At 50.2% G+C, this 21399-nt stretch overlaps 6 protein-coding genes across 6 annotated transcripts; 3 read left to right on the forward strand and 3 right to left on the reverse strand.

The window, feature by feature from the left end:
- Position 1: 1 nt before the first annotated feature.
- Positions 2–1697, reverse strand: CTRU02_202078 (NADPH:adrenodoxin oxidoreductase, mitochondrial; the record flags this gene model as incomplete). The annotated part of the gene is made up of 3 exons (XM_036732533.1): positions 2–820; positions 886–1344; positions 1398–1697. 3 exons carry the CDS (start codon positions 1695–1697, stop codon positions 2–4), a joined length of 1578 nt encoding a protein of 525 aa, XP_036575782.1.
- A 1059-nt stretch (positions 1698–2756) lies between these two features.
- On the forward strand, positions 2757–4650 carry CTRU02_202079 (uncharacterized protein; the record flags this gene model as incomplete). The annotated part of the gene is made up of 3 exons (XM_036732531.1): positions 2757–2920; positions 3002–3197; positions 3253–4650. The coding sequence occupies 3 exons, from the start codon at positions 2757–2759 to the stop codon at positions 4648–4650; spliced, it is 1758 nt and encodes a 585-aa protein (XP_036575781.1).
- Positions 4651–5071: 421 nt separating this feature from the next.
- Positions 5072–8442, reverse strand: CTRU02_202080 (DNA mismatch repair protein pms2; the record flags this gene model as incomplete). Its single annotated transcript, XM_036732530.1, has 3 exons — positions 5072–8094; positions 8198–8294; positions 8410–8442. The coding sequence occupies 3 exons, from the start codon at positions 8440–8442 to the stop codon at positions 5072–5074; spliced, it is 3153 nt and encodes a 1050-aa protein (XP_036575780.1).
- Positions 8443–11090: 2648 nt separating this feature from the next.
- CTRU02_202081 (uncharacterized protein) lies at positions 11091–14664 on the forward strand (the record flags this gene model as incomplete). The annotated part of the gene is made up of 2 exons (XM_036732529.1): positions 11091–11762; positions 11818–14664. The coding sequence occupies 2 exons, from the start codon at positions 11091–11093 to the stop codon at positions 14662–14664; spliced, it is 3519 nt and encodes a 1172-aa protein (XP_036575779.1).
- Positions 14665–15877: 1213 nt separating this feature from the next.
- Positions 15878–17776, reverse strand: CTRU02_202082 (major facilitator superfamily transporter; the record flags this gene model as incomplete). Its single annotated transcript, XM_070203978.1, has 4 exons — positions 15878–16362; positions 16418–16551; positions 16636–17606; positions 17687–17776. The coding sequence occupies 4 exons, from the start codon at positions 17774–17776 to the stop codon at positions 15878–15880; spliced, it is 1680 nt and encodes a 559-aa protein (XP_070062560.1).
- Positions 17777–19803: 2027 nt separating this feature from the next.
- On the forward strand, positions 19804–21371 carry CTRU02_202083 (uncharacterized protein; the record flags this gene model as incomplete). Its single annotated transcript, XM_036732527.1, has 3 exons — positions 19804–19854; positions 19940–20019; positions 20072–21371. The coding sequence occupies 3 exons, from the start codon at positions 19804–19806 to the stop codon at positions 21369–21371; spliced, it is 1431 nt and encodes a 476-aa protein (XP_036575777.1).
- Between the last annotated feature and the right edge of the window lie 28 nt (positions 21372–21399).

Raw genomic sequence — 21399 nt, forward strand, 5'->3', positions numbered from 1 at the left:
TCTATGCCAAAACCTCCAGCATGGCTTTAGTGGATGTAAATTTCTCTCGTTCCTTGCCCAAGGCACGGCCCTTCTCCTTCTCTGCATTGTCGATCCTATGCCAGTCGTCCCAACTTACTCTTTTCGAAGCATTGTCGCCAATCTCTGCGCTGACACCATGCCAACCGGCTGGACTTGAGTCCGGCGTTGAAAGGAACTGCAAACCGGATAGCCAGTCTTGTACGATTGAGTCACCGGTTTCAAAGGCGTCCTGCATGGTCGAAGCGATGACGCCGGTAGGTCCTCTCTTTACCCAGCCGGCACAGTAGACGCCAGGAGAGACATCGGACTTAAGAGAACCTGAGGCTCCCTTTTGGCCATGATGGAAGACTCTACCGCGTCCATCATTTAAAACAACACCTCGTCGATCGTCAAAAATAAAGCCAGCCTCCTCAAAACCTGGCAGGGGGACGGATTTGTAGCCGATGGACCGGAACACAATATCGGAAGGCACTATTACTGGCTCTCCAGTAAGGCGCGCCTGTGCACCGGGATCATACTTGTGGGACAGTTCAGTTCGCTCGAACAGGGTACTGCCGATATTAGATGGCGTAGCTTTGCTGGCCAGAAATTCCATGGGGTTGAGGCAAAAGTCCAGCGACCAAGACTTATTGACTTCATCAGCTTGAGTCGGTGAACCCTTTGCTACTACCTCCATCAACCTCCTTGCGGCCCTTGGAAGGGCTTTGATGTCAGGGGGGATGAGGGTCGTATCAACAGGATGGAAGGCGACGTTTGAAATCTTCATCAATTCTCTCACCTCCTTGATGGTGAAGGCCGCCTAGAAGCAAAGGTTAATGATATTGCTGATGGTTGCCTGTCGTGTGCGGCTGCAGATGCACGTACCTGCATAGGTCCGCGTCTTCCTACAACATGAACTCGCTTGACACGGGAGGACGCTAGCCGGGCTAGAGCATCTTCTGTGATGTCTGTTCGACGCAGTACATCAATGTCTTCGAGAAGCATGCGGGCTACATCCAAAGCGACATTACCTTGCCCAATAATGACCGCTTCTTCGCCCTTGGATAGATCTGGTGCCAACCCCGCATACTCGGGCAGACCGTTATACCAGCCTACGAATTGCCGGGCTGAATAGACACCTTGGAGCCCCGACTCTCCTGGAATATTAAGCGTCCTGTCTTTGGCAGCCCCGTATGCCAGCAATACAGCATCATACTGTCGCAACAGAATGGAAAGCGGGACAGTACAGCTATCTGGATGGAGCCCCGAATCACCGATAGATACATTACCAATGAATGAAAAGTTAGGTGAGCTGGCAACCTCCTCAAACTTGTCCTGGCAATTCTACTATGTATTAGTAGGACACAACGGCAGAGGTAAATAGAGCTGATAACAACCTTCACCTCAGGATGATCTGGGGCAACGCCAAAGCGGACAAGGCCAAAAGGGACCGGCAACGATTCGTACATGTCGACCTTTGCGTGAGGAAGCTGGGACATGACGCGGTAAGCGGAGTAGAAACCAGCAGGGCCTGAACCTATGACAGCCAAGCGAAAAGGGTGTTCGGGAGTACGAGTTTGCCTTGCGGCGATTGCGGCGGTGCCTATCCGTCGAACTTCGGAGCTGCTGGTGCCCACCCTCGGCCGGACATGGCCGCAATTTGGGCCTAGCCGCGACCAAGTCCGTGACAGAAGCATTGAGACGGGCATTGGCTCAGAGCCGCTGTGGTTGATGCCGTAATTCGGGCTCAATTTGCTCCTCGCCCAAAGTATGTTTGTGTAAGACACCCTGTGATCGTCAAGGAAGGGAACTGCTGTTATTTGAGGCCCTTAACAAAAGGAATAGGATAGGAGAGAAAAAGCACCTTCAATAGTGGACTGGCTCTGGGAAGTAAGTAACCCTGCCGCCGACCGGGTGTTGTTCGGATATAGCACCGGAGTCCGTCCAAGACGCGAAGCCGTGGGTTAACTGCAATGTACGGACGCTAAGGAACCACAGAACCGCGAAGTCCGGGCACGTTGGACCCGATTGTGTGTTTGATGCAGTTCTAAATATGGAGTGGAACTTAGCTCCAGCTGGTTTAGATGCTATGCAGGGTGTGTTATTTGAGAATATACGAAATAAACCAATCAATTAAAAAATGGCACAGACAAAAGACAATCCAAGATTATCCTGGGTGTTGATTCCTCCCAAATTTGACAGGCATGAGATATAAGGTCACAGTGGCCACTCAGAGAAAGGGCTTGTACAACGGGAGACAGTACGTACCCACTTGACTAACAGCGCCTAAAAGCAACCTATGGTGCCTCATCCAGTGAGAAGTAGCCAAGTTGGGAGACAATGACATGCACGCTATGTTGCTGCGGCAACCTATGCGCCGTGAACTGGCTTCGATTGGGTGTTGATGACGGCAAAGACCTTGTGTTAGTACGGACCTCACCATGTTGAGCGTTATACCTGACTTTATCAATCTGACCCCGACTTATTCTAGCCTCCTTGTGCCCGGCTGTCATATCTCTCTGTCTGACTTTAACTATTACCACGCTCCCCCTATTTTATGGGCGTTCCCCTCCTTCATCCACATGCTCGATTTGCCCTAGGGACCCTAGACACAGTCCCAACCACAAGTTCTGGTGTCGGTTGCATCACATCGACTACATTCCAAGCGTTCATTCCCAGCGGTCTCCTTGGGCATTCCTCAATAATCCGCTTGCTGGTGCCAAGAGGAAACCGGCCACCAAGGTTCTATCGCGATAATGGCTCAACAGCCTTTCCTTTACAACGCCGTCAGTCACAACCACGACCCGCGCTTTCCCGAACCCAAGTTCGACCCCAAGGCAGTGACACGCGCCAGCTGGGAGCCCAAACCGCGGAAGCCAAAACCCAACGGGCCGCTGGTCACTTTCAATCGCCATCCTGAGTGAGCATTCTCTATATAGACGCTTTGCGATCGAGGCTTTTCGCCCAAAAACATGTACTAACAGTTCCGTCTTTGCCATAGTGCTCATTTGGTGCTCTCACATCGGTCCAATAATTATGTGTCCCTCAGCCCGAGAACGAAAAGCTGGATCAAGGCCATGCGGGTCTTCCAGCTAGGTCTGAGAGTATTGGAATTGATAGCTGCCGCTGGCCTCCTCGCTTTACTCATTTTGCTGAATAACATTGAGACTTTGGCCGGCTGGGTGATGCGCATCACGGTTAGTTTGTTACACACTGCAATTTCCTCGGATGACCGGACTGATGAGCATACAGCCGGGTGTCGTCATGTTGCACTGCTTCTATGCAATTTACCATTTGTCAAGGCCAGCTGGAGGTCGAAGCCCTGCTTCATCAACCGCTTACCAGCTCTTCTCTGGCATATCGGACCTGGGTGTCATACCTCTCTATGTGTACGGGGCTTTGAATGCCAAAGACAACAGTGCCTCCTGGACGGCACGTTGGGTTGACCAGAACCTGTTGGGCTACTTTATTCCCGCTGTTACCTACACTTTCATTGGCGCAGGGGGCTTGCACCTGGTATCTCTTTTCATCTCAGGATGGCTAGGTTTAATGTTTCGCAAGATTACTCAGATGCCCCCTGACATGAATCCATTGGAAGATCATTTGACCTCTCGGGCTAAGCACAAGAAAAATAAGTCTAGCGTCACGACCAGCTTCAGTGATGAAAATGAGAAACGGCACTCTACACCTCTGGAGGACCGTCGACGGTCTGGTGCACCCTACGAGGACGTTTCTCGACCCCCGAGCATTCCCTTTCAACATACTCGAGCCGGATCTGACCTCTCAAACCTCACGCGGAACTCTTGTACTGATTTACCCAGCCGGCAGTATCAAGTTGCTCCTGGAAAGTCGCTGCGGAACTCGGGCGTCGCCAGTGAATATACACGCACCTCTGCGCCTCGCTCGTACCGTAGTTCGTACACCGAGGTTTCACTTCACGATACAAATACCTCAGCACCTCAAACGCCCATCTCTTCTCAGAGTTCGCCTTTGACTCAGGCTCGCAACACGGGCAAATTCACCGAAACTTGGTTCACTACTGACTCATTGATCTCTCGTACGCAGAAGCGCAATCGCGCCATAGACGCAGCCGCGTTGGCAGGGCAGAAGCGAGCGACCAATAAAGCATATGAAGCCCTCGACCAACGATACAACCCTGACCATTCCGACTCAGAGCAAGACGAAAATGATCTAGCTGGCAGCGATTTTGAGAACGACATTAGCACCAACACGCACCCTAATCCATTAGGATCTAATCCTCAATCGGCGCCTGCTAGGAGCAAGGCGCCGTATCACATGTCGAGAGACCATGCCCTCTCTGAGGTGAGCTCCAATCCGCGACGGGGTAGCGGCAGCAACGATATTGCTGATGAGAGGCTTTCTTCTCTGGCCGCACAACCCTGGCCGCGGAACCGCAATAGCTCGATCCAGCCGGAATCCGATTTTTACTCTAAGCCTTACGGGGAGCTCAAGCCCGCAACGCCGCCTGTCATGGTTGGTAGTAACCGACAAGTATCATCCGGCAACGACTACGACAACAAGCCGTACTCTGCGGCCTATGGGCGTCGCAATGTAAGTGGCAAGGTTGCGGAGGAGGGCCTTGCAGGGTCGATGAATGGATATTCGCGCCACAGCATGTTAAAAGAATGAGGCAGGCCGGCGACACTCTTGATACGGGAAACGGTGGGTTGGGAGCCGTAGTGTCTTTGTGTTTTGGAGTTTTCAAGGGGTACTGGAGGGGTTCATGGCCAGTTGATTTGTAGGTTTATGCCGAGGCAGCTTTGTAAGAAGGCACAGAGTATAGCATGATTGCGAAATCCGAGTTTCCATGAGCAGGGATAGAATAGGCAAAATACAAGTTGGATAGGATTTTTCCTCTGTATACAAGAACTCGACTCAAAATCTTGACTTATTCCAGAAATCAATTCACCTAGGTGCCTTTGAGTCTGAGATCAGTGTCTAGTCGTAAATTTGCTGCGTGTGCCATGATAGGTCGTCTCTGTCCCATATCTCGACTATCCGTCCATCCACTGTCCAGCAACAAACTCCCTCAAAGGTCCGCACATCAACGCTAGCTCCGAGCATATTCAGCCCAGTTGACTCGAGATTGGGCCTCCTTCCAGCCATTATCGTCCCAAGAACCGAGACCACCCAGATGCCGCATGGTTGGCCGCCCATGGGGGCAATTCCAAGGTTTATCTAACTCGCCCATATGCCGGACCAGCCTCTCCATTTGCCGATGCGCCAGTGCCTTGCCTATCATGACGCTGCTACGGCAAGCTCGCATCGCGAACATAGACCGCACTTTCGACGGCCGTGGGGCAGATCTGGCACTGCTCAGGTGATCCCCAAGCAAAGATATAAGCTCTTCAAGATCAGAAAGAGTAAACGTTGTATCACGGCTCAGGGGAAGTGTGATAAGTTTACACCGTGAACCCACGGGTTGGTCGCCTGAATCGTCCACAAGAACTTTAAAGCCGTTAATGTCCAAGGCGGCTAGGTTTTCCATAACGATTTCTTCCTCCAGAGCGGTGAGCTCGAGCTGCTTGGGATGAACAAGACGTTGCGATTGGACGACAGTTACGGACTGTAGCCGTTCAAAGTTGTACTTTTCATCTGATGCATGCTGATCGATAATGAAAAGCTCGTCCCCACTTGTCGATGTAGCATCGTTGCCGCCTCGTATTGCATGTCGGACAGCAATGATAAAACCCAGGTTGAACTGGCCAACAACGGTCATCTTTCCAAAGTCCGACTTCGAGATAATCAAAGAAAGGACCTCTTCAGCGTCTTCGGACTCTATGCTAGTGGCACCCTTCAGTGGGTTACGTTGTGATGCGGCTCGCTTGCATTCCGACGCCCACGACTCCAGAAGAGATTTTAAGGCTTCCTTACTCATTCTAATGTTTTGCTCGTATTGCAAAATAGCATCCTTTCGTTTTATCCCTGCTCTGAGAACAAGAGATCTACTGCTTGTATTGTCCTGCCCCAAAGAGATGTTCTTGGCTCGACCCCTTTCCACAGTCGACTGAAGTGTGTTTATATCGTCGCTGTAACTCGCAGATAAATTATTGGGGCTATCTGTCGGGCTGGACATCACATCAGGCCCTCCTGGAGTGCATGCTAACCTTCCACCGACATCATCAACGCTCATTGCCTCGTCAGGATGATTCTCCACTTGCGACTTGGATGAGGCAGGGACATAGGCGTCTTCATCGGTAGCAATGGCTGAGTCGTCCTCATCGGGATTTTCTGAGCAGTCCTTGGATAGCCTCCCCTGCTTGCTTCGCTGAATCCCTGATAGTCTTCCATCTGGGGAAGAACCGGTAGCTAAGTTTGCTATCGAGTATGCAGCTTCGTCGAATGGAGGCTCTCTCGCTTCTGGGCCAGTATCGACCCTCGCTCGCTTAGATTGAGTTTCTGTTGGGCCCGTGGGCCTGTGGCACCCAATGTTAACGGCCGCCATGTCTGCAACAGACCTTTTAAGCAGCCGTGGTGTCGCTGTCAATGGTCGGCTGGTATGTCGTGGTGCTTTGACTGGCGTAATTGCTGGAACCTCTGCCTCTGTGTTTTCCTTGTCGGTATCCTGCGTACTTGCTATATCCGCTAATCGTGTCCCAACAGTGTCTTGGGCATCCACCTCAGAAAGACGAGTATGAAAATCGAGAACTTTGCGAGAAAGTCCAATCGGAGTAACCAAATCATTATCCGGTACCTCCATGGAAGATGTTGAGAGCTCCCCAGAGATATCATCCTCATCCTGCGGTACTGCCGACTTTTGACACATGGCCGACTCCTCAATATCGTTTCTGCTATCCAACGACTCTTTATGTCGTGAATCTTGGATCTCCAAACTTTTGGGCTCGTCAGCTTTTTTCCCGATCCATCGGCTAATCAAGTTCTGCGACTGTAGCTCTGCTGCGGTCAGTTTGGTGGGCTTCGTTGTCCGCCCCTTTCGCGTGGGTTTATCAGTTTCATTCTCAGAGCTGGAATTGTCGCTTCGTATTGCTTCCGTTGCAGTCTTTGCAGCAAAAGCTGGGACTTTTGCACTTTGCTCTCTACTTTCAGAGCCGGTGTTCCCAACTACAGGGGTTTGCGCTTCCACCTGTGCCTTCTGCGTTGAAAGTTTGGCAACCGGTATGGAATAATCTTGTGACTGAAAAAGAGCAATCAAAGCTTCTCTCAAGTTTTCCAGCATCCGACTTTGGTCGTGCAATAGAATTGTACGTTTGTCGGGGCTAACGTTGACATCATATAGGTGCGTGTCAAGTTGGATGTCGGCAAATATAAAAGGAGACTGGGATGAATTGTATGACCTGTAAACCTCGTTGAACACCTTTGCAAATTGAGGCAGTCCGCATGGTCTGCCGTTAACGAAGAACATTTGCCGGTCTGGTGTTTGGCGGCCTTCGCCGTGCGCTGGTCGGCTGACATACCCTTGAAGACGAGCTTCAGCGGAGCTATGCATGTCTTTTTGACTAGGCAATAAACTAGAAGCAGTAGTGGGCTCAAACTTGAGTGTCATGTCTAACTTGACCATGACTGTCATTGTCTTGGCGCCGAAGATGTTGACAAGGTTCTCGCGTGTTGTCATGTTGCCTTTGGTGGAAAAGAGTACGATACGTTTTCCCTTGCTAGGCTGCTGTGATACAGTGAATTTAACTCCTGTTTGAATGCAGGCGTACTGGTTCAGAAGTGCAATGACCTTGTTCCATTCCCGCTTGATGTTACGCTCAAGCTCGCGGCGGCGGACGGGCAGGTTGTGGAAGAGGTTTTCCACAATGACGTTGGTACCTTTCTGGGCGGCGATGACGTGCGTGCTCTTGAGTTTCCCCGACGTGTCGAACTCAAGTTTCGCACCTTTGGGCACATCTTTTGCGAGGCAAGTGAGGACACTGAACTGAGACAGAGCACATAGCGAGGACAAGGCTTCACCACGGAAGCCAAACGTCTGCAGTGTAGCGAGATCGGAGTATGTCGAAAGTTTCGAGGTATAGTGCTTCAGGGCAATGGTCTCATAGTTATTCGGAGAGATCCCTGACCCGTTGTCCTGAACCTCGATACTGTCTAATCCTTGGTTCTTGAAACGCACATCTTGAAATTGGAGAGTATGGTTAGCTCACCTGAGCTAATAAGAGCTCTGGCGGAGGAGTAGGAAGGGCCCTGGGATTTATAAGCGAGCTTTCGGAATGCCTACCTATGCTTGTTGCGCCGGCGTCGATACTATTTTCAACCAATTCTTTGACGACAGAACAAAGGTCGACGATGACCTGACCGGATTGTATTTGGTGGACCTTGGGGTATGTCAGTGCCCTGAAATTGCAACATTGCAAGAGCTATGGAGGTGGTACGGGGTGAAGGCAGGCAAATCTTTCAGGTAAGTTGACATGCAGTTTGACGAGCGCTTACTGTGCGGCCCTCGATGGGCTTGATTGTAGCCATTCCTACTGCGAGTGATCTTCAAAGCGTTCCCATCGGTATGTTACTATCGTTTCAAATGCAAGGTAAGGTGGGTGAGGGATGTGGCCAATCTCCTTGGCGAGACGCGTGTTCAGACGCGTTGAGTGGTTCTGAGGGGACCTTGAGCATTTCTTAAACAGTTAGGTAAGCAAGCGCAAGGCGACCTCGACTAGAGACAATGCTATCCTTTTAGTGAATGACGTCGCGTATAATTACATAATGATTTATGTATATGATACGGATATAGCTAAGCGCAGATCAATGGTTCTTGAGCTTGTTGAACGTTGAAATGCTTGACTGTCGGGATTTGCAGGGGCTTTGCAGGGGCTTTGCAGCAAAAGCGTGGGTCATCATCCTAATCTGTCAGTCAGTAAATAGAGTCGCATTGAACAACGTATACACACACCCAAAGCCGAATTACCATATATCCCATCGACAAGTAGCTTTTGACCACGGCAAGGTCGTGTAGCAGGCCTGCAAATCTTCATTGAATATGCGACCAAGTGCGCTGTCATCGCGCCCAATCGTTTAATTCTTGCTACTCCATACGAATTATGGCATAATAGATCGGAAAATTATACGTGCGCGTCGGGCTTGCGTGTATGTCTTGAAGGTATTTCAATTCTCGATATGTGGAGTTGATGGATGTCCGCCAAGAAACATCTTCTCAAGCATTAAACCGCTCGATATTCGTTCGTGGCATTATGACCCTTTGTTGCTGCGTTTGAAAGGGAAAGGAAGGTAGGATTGGCATGTTGGCCAGAAGCATTCAAGGAGCAACCACGCGTAGTTTGCAGCAATCAAGTGATGATGTGGCATGCGATCAGCAACACGCTCGGTACAAGATGGTCCCAAGAGATGACAGAATAATAAGTTCTCAAAGATGTTGAGAGGATGGAATATTGGAAAAAGTCATTGACCAGAAACACCGGCTGCTTCGGACACCGTTGCGGGCGTGCGGGCCAAGTAGCACAGCATGCCACACATCGCTACCTATGGCGAGTCGTGAGCTCGTTATCGGCCGAATCTGTCAACTTAGTTCATAGCTAATGCTGAACGACATTTGAAACCCCTCCCCCCCCCCCCCCCCCCCCCCCCAATTTTTTTTTTTAACACCTTTCCACATTACAATTTTGCGATGCGACAACATGGGGACAGGGTTTGAGGCGTAGACATGGATCTAGGCATCAACCCACCACATAGCATTCTTATGGATGCCGAACGGGAGGGAGGTGATTGGATGATTCGTTAGCTCGTAGACTAACATGTATTGAGACAGGTACTATTCTCACTGAGCCCGGGATCCGACCAGGTTACTCAGAACTGTCGAGATGAAAAGTCCCGAGGGCCCCGTGGCGCGACGTGGTACTGGAAATCAGCATGAACGGAGCGGCTGGGATAGGCATTAGAGCAGCGGCGCAGCTTCTATATTACTTACCTGTGGGCAACATTGACAATATACACACACATTTCCACCTTCCTAACCTGACGACACAAAACTCGCGCCGTTGTTGAAAATGGGTTTGCTGAGAATATCATGCCGCGGGTAACTGGGATCTTACTCTTGACCAGGCTTGTCAATAACTCGAAAAAACATAATGGATGACTTGGACATAAAAGAAGTGGCTTGTGGTATTGGCGAGAGGACTTTGTTTGCTTCGTTAGAAAAGGTGTGTCGTGCAAAGAAGGCGTTGCAGTACGGAAACAAACAAAATAATAAAACTCAAAAAGGGGAAGGCGACAGTCACCCAAGGCAGTGTTAGCTTGAGAAACGAGAGAAACCGTTTCATGTCACATTGGGGCCGCTATGGGCGGTTCGAGAGCCAGGGATACCGGGGTAGCGCGGGAGATGAGAGTATAATGAAAACATTAATGAGTAAAAACGGTAGTCAATGCAGGGCCGGCGACGGAGTGAGAGTGGTTCATTCATACATCTTGAGGTATTTTATCAAGTATGATCTCATGAGCCAGCCGGCTGCTTCGGGTCGAGTCTTTTTTTCCTAGGCCGACTAAGTCCAGGAACTCTTTGCCTCCAAGTTCCAGGAATCTGGAGAGAAAGTATCACCAACTTCGTTTGAACAAATATTTTTAAGAAATTTTTTAAGAAATATTTTAAGAAATATTTCACATGTATGAGACAAGAAAAAAAAAACGTTGGATACCTCGCTTTGCTGAGTCGCAGCCAGTTTTGTCCCAGCAGAACCCTAGCACCAGCTCTGAGAGTTGCATGGGGGCACTACTGGCAGCTTTTTCACTAGCCAAATCTAAGCCTTTTTTCCCCCTTCCACTCTTGACACAGCATATGCTACACCAATCGACAGACCTGCAGTGCTCTTACCTTTCTATGGAGGCACTAACGGCACGGTACCCTGCGCCCTCTACCCACCAACTCACCTCTTAGGACCACTATGCAGCACTAGTCCCAGCACCACACCTTTCGCCTGTCCAAGGTGTTGCGTTTTGAGCACGCCTCTTTCTCTCGTCCCTCCTTTCCCGCCTATCCATCTTGTCCTTCGCCCACGCCTTTCCTTCCTTCCTTCCCACCCCCTTCCCTTTTCTACGTCCACACGCTCAAGCTCAATCGATAACCGCTTCCTTCTTAGGAAGACTCGTGCGAGCCCTCTCCATCCATGAAGAGGCGCTCGTCGGGTTCGACCGACGACAGCGACGAACCTTCTGCCGAGCCTCCTGCTGTCCAACAGCCTGCTCACAGCCCCAACTCTGTCGCACATCCCAATCAACCACCAGTTGCCCCGAGACCGTCTTCTGCGAGAAGTAGACGAACGACCAACGTCAATTGGAAGCTCGAACATGGACCGAATGGATCGCTCGAGAACCGTTCCATAACTGCGTCGTCGTCGCCGTTCCCATCCCTGGCTGCGCCATCGCCTGTGTACCGAATTAACCAACTGACAAACCACCACGACCCTCAAAGTATAGGCGGGACCGAACAGCACGACGACAACGACGAGGACAACGCGACCAACCACGATCAGGACGACAAAGAGCATATGGCTTCCGAAAAAATGGCAGAGCCGCGCTTGGTCGGTCGCCGCTCCCGTTTTCGCAGCCCATGGTCCATCACCATTCTTGCTCTCGCTTCTACAGTTCTTGGCATCACTCTACTTTGTGCTATCTTGAACTCGTCGTGGACTCGTCAGCTCGATGCCAAGGGTTGTCGCATGTCTTATATGCGGCCTTCCTATATCCGACTACGCGATTTCGATACTGAGCATACTCGTTTTGCAACAAAATACTCTCTGTATCTGTACCGCGAGCAGGGAGTCGACGACGAAAGAAAGGTAAGGTCCTGTCACTTTTTGTGACCAAGCGCCTCACCCAGCTGACCAGTACCAGCTCAAGGGCGTTCCGGTCCTCTTTATCCCGGGTAATGCCGGTAGTTATAAGCAAGTACGACCGATAGCAGCAGAAGCGGCAAACTACTATCATGAATCGCTTCAGCACGATGAAGCTGCCGCTGCTGCCGGCGCCCGCAATCTTGACTTTTTTACCGTCGATTTCAACGAGGATATTACTGCATTTCACGGACAGACGATGCTGGATCAGGCAGAATACTTAAATGAGGCCATTCGATATATATTATCGCTTTATATGGACCCGCGCATGTCCGCTCGCGATGCGGACTTGCCAGACCCGACATCAGTTCTAATCTTGGGTCATTCCATGGGTGGCATTGTGGCGCGTACTATGCTCATTATGCCGAACTACCAGTCTAATTCGATTAACACTATCATTACTATGTCTGCACCCCACTCACGCCCGCCCGTTACCTTTGACGGCCAAATTGTAAGCATTTATGAGGATATTAACGAGTACTGGCGTCGAGCTTATTCGCAACAATGGGCCAACAACAACCCGTTATGGCACGTCACGCTTGTCTCTATTGCTGGTGGAGGCCTAGACACGGTTGTTCCGTCCGACTATGCCAGTGTCGAGTCAATCATCCCAGAGACACATGGCTTCACAGTTTTTACCACTGGTATTCCCAATGTTTGGACCAGTATGGATCATCAGGCCATTCTGTGGTGCGACCAGTTCAGAAAGGTTGTTGCCCGGGCCATGTACGACGTGGTTGACGTCCACAGGTCTTCGCAGACGAAACCAAGAGCTGAAAGGATGAGAGTATTTAAAAAATGGTTTCTTACAGGCATGGAATCAATTGCTGAAAAAAATTTACCTTCTGAAGGACCAACAACACTTCTAACACTTGAAGACAACTCGAACGCCATTATGGGCCAAGGAGAGCGTCTGGTCCTGCGACAACTGGGGCACGAACCGAAACCAAGGGCATATCTTCTTCCAGTGCCGCCTCAAAGCTCACCTGAGGGGAAAAGGTTTACACTTTTGTCCGATGTTAGCCCAGATATACCAGGAGAGCACGGCAAACTTGAGGTTTTATTTTGTAGCGTTTTCACCCTGCAGCCTGGCCAAGCCACGACTTTGTTCTCTATGAACATGGATCTCTCGGGCGACAGCACAGGAACCACTCGATTGGCTTGCAAGAATGCCGCATCTGACGCCATGCTTCTGCCCGCTTCAACCAGAGCTCTACACCACCCTTTTCCTTTGGAAAACGAGCCTATCATCCGCCCGTTCTCCTACCTCCAGTATGACACCGAAGACATCGCGGATCATCAATTTGTTGCTGTCATTGACAAAGCCTTCAAACCCTCTCAAAACTTTGTCGTGGCCGAATTCAGTGACCATTCTCAATCGCACAGGAGACGTAATATAAGCCTACGACGACTATTGGCCTTTGGAATGACATTGAGACTTCCTCCCAATCGTCCAATGGTCGCGGAAATCAACGTGCCTACACTACAGTCCAGCCTGCTGGCTTACAATCTGGAGATTGGCAATCAAATGTGTGGCGGTACTACCGAGCTCTTCTCCCCCCTTATCCGACAACATTTGGCTCAACCTTATGAGTCCAAATTCTTCGTCAATGCTAGACATGCGAGCATTAGCATACATGGAGTCGCGCCTTTCGTCCCTCCCCCCTTACGACCAAAAAATCATGACGAGCAAGGACTTAGTTTCCAGTTCTGGACGGACCCGACGTGCGAATCCAGCATTCAGATAAGATTAACAGTGGATGCTCTGGGAAGTCTGGGAAAGTTGTACATGCGTTACCGAACTGTCTTTGCTGCCTTTCCGTTGCTTGTGGTGGCGCTGGTACTTCGTAAGCAGTTTAGGGTCTATGACACGACGGGCACGTTTATATCGTTTTCGGAGAGTTTGGATCTTTGTCTACGACAATCCTTGCCCCTGATGCTGCTCTCGTTGACGTTCCTCTCTCTGTCAATGACAGGAACTTGGCCAGCAGGTGCTGGGAGTCTTTGGCACTGGCGCAACACAACGTCGCCTACTGGTGATTTCCACGATAATGATCTTCTCACAGGTACTCAGGATCCATTCTTCTGGTTTTTGGTACCTCTGATTGGAGTGGTTTGTATCGGCGTTTGTGCAGTGCTTCATTTTCTCACATTAGCCTTGACGCAGCTCCTTGGCCTCGTCTATGCTTGGGTAGTCCTCTATCCCTTCGGCCAAGGCAGAGATGAGCGACGAAGAACGCATTTGCCAATCCTTGCCCCTTCGTCGCCTCGACGCCGCATGATTACTACTGCGGTCCTCCTATTTTTGGTGTCGACCTTCATACCTTATCAATTCGCATACTTGGTTGCTTGCCTTGTTCAGCTATTCACTGTTGTCCGAGCCCTCAGAATAGCTTCAGAGATCAAGTCGGGGCCAAACTACGACTTCTATCATTATGCGCACTCCATACTGCTACTCATGCTTTGGGTTCTTCCGATCAACTTGCCTATTCTGGCTGTTTGGATTCGCAACCTTGCAGTACATTGGCTGACGCCCTTTTCTTCACACCACAATGTGTTGTCAATTATGCCGTTCATACTACTTGTGGAGAATCTTACGACCGGTAAAATGGTACCTAGAGTTACCGGCAACTTAAGGCACCTCACAAGTATTCTTTTGTTCGGCACAGCGATTTACGCGGCTATATACGGCGTCTCATATGCCTACATGCTGCACTACCTCGTCAACCTCGTGGCCGCATGGTTGGTCGTAATACATTCCACCTCTGACACCTGGCCCCTTGTCGGTTTGAGCTCAATATTCGAAAACAGCGCAAGTGAAAACCGGAAGCGGGGCAAGACGCCCTGAAAGACAGGCTGGATTGCGCTTCCAGCAAGACGAGCAAGCGTAGGTTGTTGGGCAACCTGATGAGCATCTGCGTTGTCAAGCGCCGTATCTCCCGCATTTATTATGCACGCTGTACATACTAAAGCTTGACAATCAGAAAGACGGCCTACCGTAACCCTCTGACCTGGCCTGCTAAGGTGCTGTAACTGGTAGGGGTTCTGATTTCTTGAATATAGAGGGTCTTGGCTATATACATGTCTTGGCATAGACATTTCTTACCCTATAAACTGAGGGTTAGATATGACATATCTGCTTGACCATGACATTGGCGTTGGTACAGGGTTTTTGGTTTCGTTTTTTCCCCTTCACTTTTCTTGTCTAAGGCTGCATTGGCAGGGAGTTCAGACTGTCTATGCTTTTTGTCTAGAGGCGTCGACGGTTACTTATGGACTATGTTTGAAGATATTTAACACCTCTAAAGCCTCTCCATCCCAATTATTGACCCAGAGAGCAAAGCGTCTAGAAGGCGATGGCTGGGCAAAATTTTCCAAGGACCGGAAGACGGGTTAGTACGGGGGGACTTCTCGCTTCGGGGCTTTGTTGTATAATGCTGTAATGGGGGTATTATTCTTGCTTGATGTTTGACCCGTTGCTTTTTACTTTGCCAGCGGCCTAGGGGTATTCGTGTTCTTAGATAGAGGCAGAGTTTTACCAGTCAAGGACAAGGTTTAGAGGGGATCAGGGGGGTTGAAGATGTGTATAACAGCATGTGTTGCTCGTTATCAGTGGCATTTCACTGCAATTACTGAAATTGTTTTTGCAATTGAATCCAGTCGTCCATGAGCCACGGTATGACCTTTGGAGGGATGCAAAGCGTTGGTAGATCTCTAAGTCGCTCCTCAAGACCTGTTGCGTCTTTTATGACTTTGCCGTAGTGCTCAAGTTCTGGAACACAGAGAGATGTCACATGATATGGCTGATCAAGAGTCTATTAAACAATCTATCTCTAATAAAAAGTGACAACGCCTCGTGAGGTTATGATAGCGTGAAATCCTACACGCGCAGTATCATCTTGGTCCAACGTCGGTCATCATCGATTACCATCGCCCATGATCTCTATTTTCCCTCCTCCTCCTTTCGATGCAAACTTCTAGTTTCAGAGTCAAACAAGAGCTGTTCCTGTTGGCGCCTTCGCGACGGAGAACTCCAATACTATAATATCATAGATGAAGGACTAGTCCGTTTGCCCTGCCTTGTCTTTCTCCTCTTTTGCCCATTTCACGCGCTGGTGGCGAATGACCCAAAGTGTGAGAACGAGACCAATTGAACATGATGCCAAGGTCATCAGATAGGCAGCACGATAGCAGTTCAGCCCATCATGACAAACTCGCTCACCGTCTGGGCCCACAATGCTGTGCTTGTCGTAAATTTTGCCGTAAAAGATATTGAAGATGTTACCCGAAACCACAGGAGACAGTGTCATCAGACCCCAGTTCTGGCTGAGGCCGTGGATTCCAAATGACTCGGCGACTATGGAGGGGAATACTCCAAACAAAAACCCGTATGCAATACCAGACAGGCCAGAAACCAAACCCAGAAGATGAGGGTTTGTGATGGTGAGGGCTAGGATTTGCGCAAGGAAAAAAACTAGACTGGAGACAACAAGACACCATACTCGACTACCGTGGAGCACTTTGACAATGAAATCTGAGCCAGCACCTGGTAGCAAGGGATCAGCTTGAGATTCAACTACCAGGAAGCGCAGAAAACAAACCACTCAGGAGTCTGCCCGCAAAGCTGCAGATAGACAGGATGGAGACGTGCATCTGCTGTCTAGTGATGAGGTAGGCTTCGTCAACAGATTCGTCCCAGTGGCGCCAAAGGGCTTTTACGTCATTTCCGATGTTGCTATAGATGTTGTTCAGTATCACGAGACATGGAGAATCCAAAAAGCCTAGGGGAGGAGGGAGGATGTGAGGCCAACGGACATACTTGATTGTCATAAGACCAACGCCGGTGAGAATGCCCATGATGCAAAACAACTGCCAAAAATCGAGCTCACGAAACAGGTTCCAACCACGGATATCTACACGATGAGAACGATCCATATCAACACTACTCTGAACAAAAACATCACCAGGCATAGAAGAGGAGCTCGACACTAGCGAAGACGTCTCGTCGGGCTCGTAATCATCGGCGTCGACAGCTTCGATTTGCGCCTCATCTGCCTCGCGAGACGGCGTGGACGGTTCGTATGTTGTGCGAACCGGTTCGTTGTCGGAATTGGAGTTGATTGTGATTGTGGCAGTAGTATTTATAACTTTGGGCGACGTACCAGGTTCATCCAACACCGCGTGATGCCCATGACTGGAGCGGTTGGGTTTCGCCTCCTCTGAGGATGTACGGTGAAGTTGTTGAGAGCCAGACAGACCATCACTGGCGGGTAGACTGTGGTAGTTGGTGTGCGGCCAAACACGCAGGAAGAAGAAACCGAGGAAGGTCAGGCCACAGGTCCCAAATGATAGTAAAGCCAGGAAGGCGCTAGTATTTCCAGGGAAGAAGAGGGTACCGAAGGTTGAGAAGAAGAAGGCGCTCAGGCCAAAAGCAGCCAGCGGGAAAGCGGTCGCAGTACCACGATGATGTGGCCAGTTGAGAGCGGATGTCTTGACGGCGGCAGCAAAAGCCATACATCCACCGAGGCCAGTAAGATACGAAAAGAAGCAAAGAAGCGGAACGGAACCAGCCGCGCGGTCATAGGCTATGTGAAAGGGAAAGTATCCAAGGGCGAGCAGAAAGGAGCCGCCAATGACGGCGGAACGAGTCCCTTTGTGGTCGACCAGTATGCCAACGGGAACACCCAGAGAATACATTCCCAAATTGGCTGAAAGACCAATGAGGTTCGTCTCAGTCGAGGAGAGCTTCAATCGCTCGGCGAATTGGGGGGCCCATGCTGAATAGACATACTGTATAGCAAACATATGTTAGTAATGATATACTTTTACGTTGGTAACGGGTTTGGGGAACGATCTAGGCGCCAACTTACGTTGGTGCCGCAGGCAAGAGAGATGACTGTTGCTGCAACGCTGGCGACGAGGCGTGCGAGGTGCAACTGTTTCTCTCGAATATTGGCCATGGTGTGCGAAACTTAACAATGGTTGTTGAGTTTCAAGAAATCATGCTTGGGGTTTCAGGCACGTGAAAGGCTCTATCGTTGGCGCCAGCGGAGAGTGAATGGCGCAGCGATGACGGCGATAACTTGGAGGATGGCGATAACAGTGAGGTTTACTTGGCTCAATGGACTTGGACTATCGGAGGAGCACTACTCATGGCGATCGGGGTGAAGCCGAGAGCATGCAACATGAAGAAATCGACAAAGAGATTGTAGAGTATATTGGGGGAGCGAGGATGGAACGGTGGAAGCGAAATAGAGAAGAGGAGGAGAAAAGGAGAAGGATGAGATGAGGACAACGGGAAGCTTTTGCGGAAGGGACTGTTGCCGAATCCCTTATCTTTGGGATCACGAATCTCTTGGTAGTAGTTACCTGCCCTGCTCTGTGCACCTGCATTTCCTAGGGAGGTATGGGTGTGTTTGGGGCTCAAGGGGGCCAGTGATTCGATCCCCTTGGGATGGGGCTCCTTGGTCGGAGCGCGAGCAATTGAAATGTCGGGGCCCTATAATACAGTAAAATGGCTTATCTTAAAGTGGCTTGCCGTATCGGCCAAACCACTACGTAACGAGTACCAATCGTGGTGCATGTATTACATATTGGATACGTAAAGCCTACAGTACCCAGTACATTGTTTGATCTGGGCAGCTGGGCGTGGAGCACCTGCATGTAGCACCTGCCCAAGGCTGTCACGCTGGCCCAGAAGAGTACTCCTACAGTAGTCCCATGCCAGTTTTCGCTTGCACGCGGGGGACAAACCAGAATGGAAGCAGCCTTCCCTCCTCACTGTGTCTTTTAGTACACCATTATCCGTATGTTGATCCCTTTTTTCTTCTGGTTCCGTTTTGCATCGTCAGGTATCCATACATTGTGTGTATGTATTATATACCCTTGGGAAAGAGTCAAGATATGGACTGCAACTGATCGAGAGAAAACCCCAGCCTGCACAGCAAGCAATCAACGGCCAACAGCTTTGTCCATGACTGTTTTAATGCGCGGGTATGTAACTGTTGTCCGATGCCTCTAGGGCTTCAATCCCAGTTGCAGCTCCAGATCCAGCACGCCAAGTAACGATTGCTCTACTTTTATTGAAGGTACGCTCATCTCGACTAAGTGCCTGCCTGCTCTGACCACTCATCTCACTCACATGGAGCCAAACACTCAAGCAGCCTGGCCATCATCTTCAAATTCCGAGGTTGCTTGACACATAGCTAAATCAAATCAAATGGCTTGATTACGAACACCATAAAGTGACGCTAACGCAAACCCCGTTCACACGTCTGCGACTAGTACGTCAACATTATGCAGAAATTGGAATAGCTAAAAAATAATGCGATCATGGTTTAGAGTTGTTGTCTGACGCCAACGTACAAGTAATGTTCACTGTACAAAAAAGCCACCTTTGAATAGGGCAACTTGAAGTGCGTTGAATATATAGCACTAAATCACATGAGATAACTCAACGATGCCATGCTTTGTACGGGGCACGCATGGAAGACCTAGCCAGTTTGAAACTCCAGCAATAGCGCACGGCTTCCCAAGCATTCTGTCTACTAGTTACGTAGTATGAGCCGGATAATCGGAGTCTGCGGATGGTGGCCAGCAATCCGAGAATGGCAGTTAGCTTACCAAGAATGAACCTCCAAGAGGGCCAGTGGCGTCCCTGTCAATGATCGCCGACCTCGGAGCGGTTCTTCAAAGCCTCACCTGACCCACAAAGTAGTGACATTTACCCTTATGTAAGCACATACCCACCAAAACTACGTAGCCTCACGTGCACCTTCAACGCTCGAGCCCATTGTTGTCGTCCTGTGGTTGTCCGCGCAAGCCTTCCTGTGCCAATGCCGTCCGCGATATCGTCAGTTCGTTGGTGCAATCAAGGTACCCCAGCAACAACAGCAACAACAATACACTTCCATCACTCTGTTACACCTCCCCGGAATACGGAACCTGTACATACGACCGGCCGTTTGGCATTTGAACAATCAGCGCCATGGGTGCTTTGCTGTCTCTACCGCTCATGGCGGTGCCAAGCATAGGCACAGTATGTTCGTTTCTATTATCCTCTCCCGCAAACTGGGCTGTTTTTCTTATTCAAATCAATCGCGACACATACTAACGTATCCAAGATGGCAGGCTTCGCTGCTAGCTGCTGCGGTGCGGCAACGTGTTCTGCTGTATGCAGCGCTTGTGGGAAGTGTGGCAACAGGTGTGTCCCATGAATAACGCCGTAGATAACTTTGAGCTAACCAGCATGACAGTGTCGCTACTCGCATTGGCTACGCCCTAATCCTCCTCGTTAACTCCATTCTTTCCTGGATCATGCTTACTCCTTGGGCGATAAAAAAGTTGGAACATCTTATGCTTGACTACGTTAAAATTGGGTGTCCTACCGGCAACTGCTACGGCTGGATGGCCGTCCACCGCTTCAACTTCGCTCTCGGCCTCTTCCACCTCATCTTCGCGGGTCTTCTTTTCGGCGTTTCATCCTCCAAGAACCCGCGCGCAGCTATTCAGAATGGATACTGGGGACCCAAAATTATTGCATGGTTGGCCCTCATCGTGCTCTCGTTCTTGATCCCCGATGAGTTCTTCCAGTTCTGGGGGTCTTATATCGCCCAGGTTGGCGGTATGCTTTTTCTTATTCTCGGTCTCATCCTGTTGGTTGACCTTGCCCACAACTGGGCCGAGTACTGCCTTGAGCAGATTGAAGAGACAGACTCCAAGGTCTGGCGGACAGTGCTTATTGGATCTACCTTGGGCATGTACTTGGCCTCGCTTGCTATGACTATTGTCCAGTACATTTTCTTTGCCAGAGGAGGTTGCACTATGAACCAGGCAGCTATTACCATCAATCTTTTACTCTGGATTGGGATTTCCTTCATTTCCGTTCACCCTACTGTCCAGGAATACAACCCCAAGGCCGGTCTTGCTCAAGGCGCCATGGTCGCCGTCTACTGCACTTACCTTACCATGTCAGCTGTGTCCATGGAGCCTGACGACAAACAGTGCAACCCCCTGATTCGAGCGCAGGGCACCCGCACAACGTCAATCGTTATCGGCGCCATCGTTACTATGCTCACAATTGCCTACACCACAACACGGGCCGCGACACAAAGTCTGGGCCTAGGCTCTTCCGGCGGAATCCGTCTTCCGGAAGAAGACGAACACGACCTTGTCACCCAGCAACCCAACGCTCACAAACAGATGCGGGCAGAAGCACTGCGTCGAGCTGTGGAAGAGGGTAGTTTGCCTGCTGATGCGTTGCTCTCTGACGATGAAAGCGATGCCGGTGGCAATCAAACGCCTGGCGATGACGAGCGCACCAGAACCCAGTACAACTATAGCGTCTTTCATGTCATCTTCTTCCTGGCCACAACCTGGATTGCTACGTTGCTTACACAGAGTTGGGATGACCATAATGACGGCAACTTCGCCCCTGTCGGCCGATCTTACTGGGCCAGCTGGGTCAAGATTGTGAGTGCTTGGGTTTGCTACGCCATGTATGCTTGGACTTTGGTGGCGCCTGTAATTTTGCCAGACCGCTTCGATTTTTCCTAAACATATGTATCATGCATCGCAGAGTTCA

This window comes from Colletotrichum truncatum (assembly GCF_014235925.2).
Source record: "Colletotrichum truncatum strain CMES1059 chromosome Unknown Contig_0001, whole genome shotgun sequence".
In the NCBI taxonomy this organism is placed as follows: Eukaryota; Fungi; Ascomycota; class Sordariomycetes; order Glomerellales; family Glomerellaceae; genus Colletotrichum; species Colletotrichum truncatum.